Source organism: Pristiophorus japonicus, chromosome 12 (assembly GCF_044704955.1).
Source record: "Pristiophorus japonicus isolate sPriJap1 chromosome 12, sPriJap1.hap1, whole genome shotgun sequence".
Taxonomy (NCBI): domain Eukaryota; kingdom Metazoa; phylum Chordata; class Chondrichthyes; family Pristiophoridae; genus Pristiophorus; species Pristiophorus japonicus.
Genome location: NC_091988.1, coordinates 186,935,950 through 186,944,436, shown reverse-complemented (window position 1 = coordinate 186,944,436; position 8,487 = coordinate 186,935,950). Strand labels below are relative to the sequence as shown.

General features: G+C 44.3%; 1 protein-coding gene across 1 annotated transcript in view; it reads left to right on the top strand.

The window, feature by feature from the left end:
- Window positions 1-262: 262 nt before the first annotated feature.
- LOC139277595 (deoxynucleoside triphosphate triphosphohydrolase SAMHD1-like) overlaps window positions 263-8,487 on the top strand; it is a 71,473-nt gene continuing 63,248 nt past the window's right edge. The window contains exons 1-2 of the mRNA XM_070896272.1: window positions 263-489; window positions 4,139-4,205. Of these exons, the coding sequence (XP_070752373.1) occupies window positions 318-489; window positions 4,139-4,205 (239 nt within the window). The 5' untranslated portion in view covers window positions 263-317. The remainder of the gene's footprint in view (window positions 490-4,138; window positions 4,206-8,487) is intronic.

Genomic DNA, 8,487 nt, shown 5'->3' with positions numbered 1-8,487 from the left:
TTGTGGTTGTTGTTGTGAAAGGCGCTATCTAAATGCGAGTCTTTTCCTGCTGCGCTGTTTGTCACACTGTGTGGGGAGCGGACTGCGCCTTTATGCGGAGGGGCGGGGCGGGGGCGGACGGGTGTGAGTGACAGTGAGAATGGACCAATGAGCGGCGATGACCGCTTCTCGGGCTGACCCCGCCCCGGGAGCTGTCAATCAGGGCGGGCAGTGAGCGGCGCGCGCGCAGCCCGGCAGCGGAGCAGATCGAGGAGCCTGTGAGCAAGAGTGAGTCAGAGCAGCGCAGCCCCAGCCCCAGCCCCAGCGTGCAGAGGAAAATGAGCCGGAGCGAAAGCCGAAAGAGGCCGAGGTCGCCGAGCCCCGCGACCACCCCACAGAAGAGAGTGTCCCATGTCAAGTTGAAATCCAATTACCGGGACTGGGACGTGGAGGAGGTCTGCTGCTTCCTGCGGGTGCACGGGTTCGAAAAGTTCGAGCAGTTGTTCCGAGGCAAGTACAGCATCGGAGGATGATCCGACAGAGAAGGGGGCCATTCGGCCCATTGTGCATGTGCCGGCTCTTTGAAAGAGCGACCCAGTTAGCCCCACCTCATTGCCCTTTCCCCATAACCTTACAAATTAATCCCCTACACTTGCAAAAAGCAAGCTGCAGACAGGAAGAGGGAAGACACTTCCTCTGAGGATGACCTAAGCCTACTGCTATTTCATTTTGGTCAATTAAGGACATCCAAAAGCATGAATTTACATTCTATTAATATATTATAAGTCTTGTTCTAGGAGTACCCCTGCAACGTGTGCAAGAGTTCCTCCTGGATCATTCTAGGGTAACTGAATCATTGTTATTTCTTTACATGTGGTCCACATTTGCATTTTGATCAGAGGTGGCCTGTTTAATATTAGTAACATTGAATGTGCTGTGTATGTTGTGCACTCCCTATTAGGGCATCAAGATTCTGTGATACATGGGTGGGCTTTTCTGTGGGGGATCTTGCACTGAGCCGCCTTAACTCTGGTGGAAACCCCGTTTGTGTGTTAACGGGATCTCTGCCGAAATTACAGCGGTGCAGAAGGAGATGCAGTGAGAAAATTCACCCCCACAGTCACACCTGCAGCTGCACAATCTGCCAGTAAGGAGGGAGCCTCTTGTAAATGTTGATCATATTGACTGTGATTGAGAACCAAAGAATTAGGAGCAGGAGCAGGCCATTTGGCCCCTTGAGCCTGCTCCGCCATTCAATTAGATCATGGCCAAACTTCTACACCACCTCAACTTTCCCGCCCGATCCCCATATCCCTTGAATTAAAAACAGAAAATGTTGGAAAAGTCAGCGGGTCAGGCAGCATCTGTGGCGAGGGGAACAGTTAACGTTTCAGGTCGATGACCCTTTGTCAGCATGGAGTACTTAATTGCCTGTAAAGCGCTTTGAAATGTCTGGTGGTCATGAAAGGTGCTATATATAAATGCAAGTCACTTTTAATTGGATAAGTCTTTCAAAGAGCCGGCGCAGGTGCGATGGTCTGAATGGCCTCCTGTGCTGTCTGTCGGACTACGGCAAGCACTGCGCATTTAAGCAGGGATGGGGACGGAGGGTTGAGCAGCCAATCAAACTGGGCAGTGAGGGGCACACGAATCGTTTTGACGAAGGGTCATCAACCTGAAATGTTAACTCTCTTTCTGTACAGATTCTGCCTGACCTGCTGAGTTCTCCAGCATTTTCTCTTTTTATTTTTGATTCCAGCACCCGCAGTATTATGCTTTTGTCTCCATATCCCTTGGTTTCCTTAGTTCCCAAAAATCCATCTATCTCTGTCTTGAACATACTCAGTGACCAAGCAGAAAGGAACAGAAGAAATAGGAGCATAAACCAAGCGCAGGCCTGTTGAATTTGAGGTTCGGTTTGAGAGGGAGAAGGGAGAGTGACAAACCATGGTTTTTAATTGAGGTAATGGAAATTTTGAAGGAATGAAAAATTAATTGACCACAGGACACCGGGCTGAACTGGTAATGGGTAAACATACAGAGAAACAATAAGTATTTGGTACAATACAAAAACCAATACATACTGTACCTAATAAATGGTGAAAACTCTATTTTATCGTTAACCGTGGTCAACCAATGAAGCAAGGACAGTATCGAGCAAATAGCAAAGGCTTATACAAATACTGTTATTAGGTAAACCTACAAACAAACAATAGGAACCTACTCCCAGAGGTATTTGGTACAATTTGAAAACCCAATACCCTGTACATATCTATAAAAGATAAAGGCTCCACTTGTTAAGCAACCATGGCCAACAAATTAAGCAAGAGATAGTCTCGAGCTGATAGAAAATGCTTGCACAAATGCAAGAAAAAGTGGAAATGGCAATTGACTGAGAGCGCTATAAAACACAACATAGGAATGGGAAGGAAGTTGTGAAGTTTAAAAAGAGAATATGGGAGTAAAGCTAACAGAAAAAGTTTTTATAAATATGTGATGAGGAAGAGAGTGGTTATTAGGGATGTGGGCCCATGAAAGACAGATGAAGGAGCGACTGTAATGGACAATAAGGAAGTGGCAGACTGGTTAAGTGGGTATTTTTCTATCGGTTTTCCCAGTGGAGGAAGAGGACAACATATCAGTGGTACAAAGAAACTTAAAAAGTCAAGGAGAGAATTTAATATAAGTTTAAAAAAACCAAAATGGTATTGGAGAAAATAATTGATGTAAAGTAGAAAAATCTCCGGGACCTGATGCTTACCACGCCAGAATATTAACATAAGTAGTTGAGAAAATTGCAGAGGCATTATTTGTAATTTTCCAAAGCATTCTAGATTGAAGAATTGTGCAATGCAAGTTTCCACAAAGTGCCCAAATTACTTCAGAAGATGATTCATATCAGTTTATTATAAACACATTTCATATCCATTGTCTCACATTTCCTATTTCCTGTGTTAGTACTTGATTGGTTGAAACAAAAACCAATCACAACGTTTGAGCTATCAGGAGTCGGGAAGAGAAGCCAGATGACATTACATATTTCACATTGACATCATGAAATTGAGCTATGAACTGTCTCTTATGCCTTCACAATTAATATGTTCTAACTCAAAAACCTGGTTTGAAGTTGGCATTTTCCACCTGCAGTCCCCAGGTTGCTGCAGTCTGTGTGAACAGAATTTCCCTCTATGCTTTTCTCTTTAAGGGAAAATATGTGTTTCCTGAGTGTGCAACAGAGGGCTTGATATTGGTGGCCTTATCGCCTGCTGCCGCCGAATTCTGCCTCCTGTTTCCCCTCTCTCCCAGTTTCCACTTGGGCTGGAGCGGGCTAGAGGGGAGTACCACTGGGAACCGCCTGCTGACATCCTCTGGTGGCCAAGTAGTGTAAGTGGCCTCCTGCCCACCAAGATGCCAGATTAGTGTGTGGTGGGAGTCAACACAGCAGGGGGAAGGACCGCTGTGTGGAGGCTGTTCTAACCCCGACGGTAGGTACGAAGAAGGGAAAAAAAGTTAGTGAAAATATTTAAAATATTTTTTTTTTTAACAGCGACTTACCTGGATGGGGTCCCCTGAAGGTGTTCCGGTGGGTTTTTTTTGTTTATGATTTTTATTTGCACGTCTTCCACCCTCCCTGGGCCCGACTCCATCCTCGGTGGTACTTGGGGCGACAAGAGCCTTTGCCGCCGAGATTGAGAGCTCCCGTCTGCTGCCGCCCAGATCGATGGTGTAAGCTGTTGTTTGTCTGCCGGGCGGTACTGCACCTCTTTTAGAGGAATCTTCCTGGCAAAGTACCGCCCGGTCTCGGTGGCAATCGGCAGCACTTGGGCGAGTCTTGGCCTTCACCGATTTCGGCCCCAGAGTTTGAAAATGATTTGAAACAGCTTGTATTTATATAGTGCCTTTAACACTGGAAGATGAATTTAAGCTTTTTGAGTAAAGCTTTCAGCTCAAACCCATTATCAACTGCTTCTGGTTCAGAATAAAAATATGGACATGTTGACGTTTAGTGTAACCTTCCTGCCTCCCTCAATATTTTGCCCTCTCTGCCATCATTTCCTCTTGATAACTTACTGGAATCTGTCTTGGCAGGGACTGGCAGTTGGGCAAGAATGAATTCCACTGAATACTGCTTCATGTTCCACTTTCCTATCCTCTTTAGATGAAAAGCTATCTGGCATCACCCTGCCCTATCTGACGGAATCTGATTTGGAACAGCTAGGAGTGAGGTAAGTGCAGCAATGCTGTAAGGGGGGAATACATTGTCTATCTGATCTCGGGTCACTGTGTGTGAGGATTGTTCTTTCTATGCAAAAACATTTTCCCAAAGGTATTTCCCAGAATCACAGGCAATGGGCATGAAGCTTGAATAAGAACATAATAATTAGGAGCAGCAGTTGGCCATAAAGCCCCTGAAGCCTGTCCGCCATTCAATAAGATCATGGCTGATCTTCGACCTGAACTCCATTTTCCCGCCCGATCCCCATATCCCTTGATTTTCCCTCGAGTCCAAAAATCTTAACTGATTCAGCATCCATACACATGGACTTCAGGTTTGCAAGTTGAATATTTCGCGATCTCGCAGTTTATCTTCTTCTATAAGTAGAATAACCATTTTCCTCTCCTGCTTCTCCCCCCTCACCCTCAGCCTCCACCTTTCCCCATCCTTGGATAAAAATGCAGTGTGTCAGCCTGACTCAATTGGTAACACTCTTAACTCAAAGGCACAAGGTTTTGGATTCAAGCACCCACTCAAAACTTGAGTTCACAATGTAAGTTGACACTTCATTGCAGTACTTGGGGAATACTGAACTGTTGGAGGTTTGTTAGACCGAGATCTTCTTGTTCTACTGGTTCAGGTGGATGTTGACGTTCCCATGGCACAATGTCAAGAGGGGAAGGGCTTCTACTGGCCAACATTTACACTGAAAACATAACTGCCCAACATTTACACTCAAAGCAAAACTAATGGGTTATTCATCTCATTGCTGTTGCTGCATACGGTAATGTCGATATTACAACACGGGAATAGATTGTTTGGTCCAAACAGACAGTGTTTAGCCTCTACACAAGCAGCAGTCCTAATTTCATGTGTCTATATCTTCCTTTGTTCCCCTTTCGTTCAGCCACCAAGTTCACTATTTTTAAATGTTGAAATGGTCTCTGCTTCAATTACAACCCAAAAGAACATAAGAAATAGGAACAGGAGTAGGCCATTTGGCCCCTCGAGCCTGCTCCGCCATTTAATACGATCATGGCTGATCCGATCATGGACTCGGGTCCACTTCCCTGCCTGCTACCCATAACCCCTTATTCCCTTATCGGTTAAAAAACTGTCTATCTCTGTCTTAAATATGGAAACCAAAACTGTACGCAGTATTCCAGGTGTGGCCTCACCAATACCCTGTATAACTGTAGCAAGACTTGCCTGCTTTTATACTCCATCCCCTTGGCAATAATAAAGGCAAATATTCCATTGGCCTTCCTGATCACTTGATGTACCTGCATACTATCCTTTTGTGTTTCATGCACCAGGACCCCCAGGTCCAGCTGTACTGCAGCACTTTGTAATTTTTCTCCATTTAAATAATAACTTGCTCTTTGATTTTTTTCTGCCAAAGTGCATAACCTCACACTTTCCAACATTATACACCATCTGCCAAATTTTTGCTCATTCACTTAGCCTGTCTATGTCCTTTTGCAGGTTGTTTATGTCCTCCTCACACATTGCTTCTGCATAAAGAAGAAAAAAAGGTTTTGTGCTCTCTGTTGAATCTCTTCCATTTACTCTTCCATCTTTATCCCCTCAATCACTAAGCAACGTTGTTTCTACCTGTGCTGTCCCATTCCTTCATGACTTCAAACACTTCTATCAAATTACCCTGTAATAAAAGCAGTCCACACAAGTCTTTATTCTGTTTGCATTTCCTCATTTAAGGGTGTTTCCTTGTGACTGTCACATTAGCCGACTTGTGTTACTTATCACAAAGTTGATCTCTCTTGTGCTGTGAGCTGTTTCAACATGTACTATTCATTAATTGTGTTTGTTTGGTATACTGTGCTGTTCTGGCTACATCAGATCAGAAACAGACTCCCATTTTCCCCCTTATTTTAGAGGAATTTTATACTTCTCAAGAAATAGGAGCCAGGAGTAGGCCATCTGGCCCCTCGAGCCTGCTCCGCCATTCAATATGATCACGGCTGATCTGATCTTGGCCTCAACTCCGCTTCCCTGCCCGCTCCCCATAACCCTTGATTCCCTTATTGTTCAGAAATCTGTCTATTTCCACCTTAAATATATTCAATGACCCAGCTTCCACAGCTCTCTGAGGTAGAGAATTCCAAAGATTCACGACCCTTTGAAAGAAGAAATACCTCCTCATCTCAGTTTTAAATGGGTGGCCCCTTATTCTGAAACTATGCCCCCTAGTTCTAGATTCCCCCACAAGAGAACGCTTTTAAACAAAAAATTGCTCTTGGGGTTAAGAAAGATTCCTTGTGGCCATTATCTCTCTCCATCCATTGGTCAGAGGTGTGTTATAACCCACTTTGGTGGAACAGGCTCAAGGGGCTGAATGGCCGCCTCCTGTCTCTGAAGGGATGATGGTTCAGTGTTGTGGTGCACACCCCAGATGTCGGGAACGGTAACATAGTGGTTATGTTACTGGATGAGTAATCCAGAGGCCTGGACTAATGATTTGGGGGGGATTGAGTTCAGATCCCACCATGGCAGCTGGGGAATTTATAAAGTCAGTTAATTAAATAAAAATTTTTTTTAAAATCTGGAATAAAAAGCTATTATCAGTAATAGTGACCGTGAAATTACCGGATTGTCATTAAAAACCCATCTGGTTCACTCATGTCCTTTTAAAGAAGGAAATCTGCCGTCCTTACCCGGTCGGGCCTATATGCGTCTCCAGACCCACAGCAATATGGTTAACTCTTAATTTGCCCTCTGAAGTGCCTTCGCATACCACTCAGTTGTATAAGGCGGCTCACCACTGTTGCTCAAGGGCAATTAGGGATGGGCAATAAATGCTGGACTTGCCAGCAACGCCCACATCCCATGAACGAATACATTTTAACAATGACTGGATGGAAAGAGATAATGTTCACAAAGAATCTCTCTTAACCCCCAACCCCTGCCCCAAGATCACCTTCTCGTTTAAAAACATTAGCTTGAGAAATAAGGGGGAAATGAGAATCTGTTTCTGATCAGCTATAGCCAATAATAACCACAATTAAGAAACGGTGGATTCCTGTCCGTCACTGGAGCGGTACTTTTTCTGAGGACTGGGGAGAAGGAGAGAGAATTGGTGGCGAATGCAATCAATTCCAAATGGATCTTGTGCGAGAGATATTTTACCATGGATCAGATTCTCCTCCTTTGTAAGCCAAGATCGGTTATGAGATAATTTAAAAAGGAGGCAGACAAAAAGCAGGAAACTATAGACCTGTTAGCCTAATATCTGTGGTTGAGAAAATGTTGGAGTCTTATTATTAAAGAAGCAGTATCAGGACATTTGGAAAAGCAAAATTTGGTCAGACAGAGTCAGCATGGATTTATAAAGGGGAAGTCATGTTTGACAAATTTGCTGGAGTTCTTTGAGGATGTAACGAACAGGGTGGATAAAGCGGACCCAGTGAATGTAGTGTATTTGGACTTCCAGAAGGCATTTGACAAGGTGCCACATAAAAGGTTACTGCACAAGATAAAAGTTCACTGGGTTGGGGGTAATATATTAGCATGGAGAGAGGATTGGCTAACTAACAGAAAACAGAGAGTCAGGATAAATGGGTCATTCTCTGGTTGGCAACCAGTAACTGGTGAGGTGCCGTAGGGAGCAGTGCTGGGACCCCAACTGTTTACAATCTATATTAACGACTTGGAAGAAGGGACCGAGTGAAACATAGCCAAGTTTGCTGACTATACAAAGATGGGAGGAAAAGCAATGTGTGAGGAAGACACAAAAAATCTGCAAAAGGACATAGACAGGCTAAGTGAGTTGGCAAAAATTTGGCAGATGGACTATAATGTTGGTCTGTGTGAGGTCATGCACTTTGGCAGAAAAAAATCAAAGAGCAAGTTATGATTTAAATGGAGAAAGATTGCAAAGTGCTGCAATGCAGCGGGACCTAGGGGTACTTGTGCATGAAACACAAAAGGATAGTATGCAGGTACAGCAAGTGATCAGGAAGGCCAATAGTATCTTGGCCTTTATTGCAAAGGAGATGCAGTTTCAAAGCAGGGAAGTCTTACTGCAGCTATATAAGGTATTGGTGAGGCCACACCTTGGAATACTGCGTGCAGTTTTGGTTTCCATATTTACGAAAGGATATACTTGCTTTGGAGGCAGTTCAGAGAAGGTTCACTAGGTTGATTCTGGGGATGAGGGGGTTGACTTATGAGGAAAGGTTGAGTAGGTTGGGCCTCTATTCTTTGGAATTCAGAAGAATGAGAGGTGATCTCATCGAAACGTATAAGATTATGAGGGGGCTTGACAAGGTGGA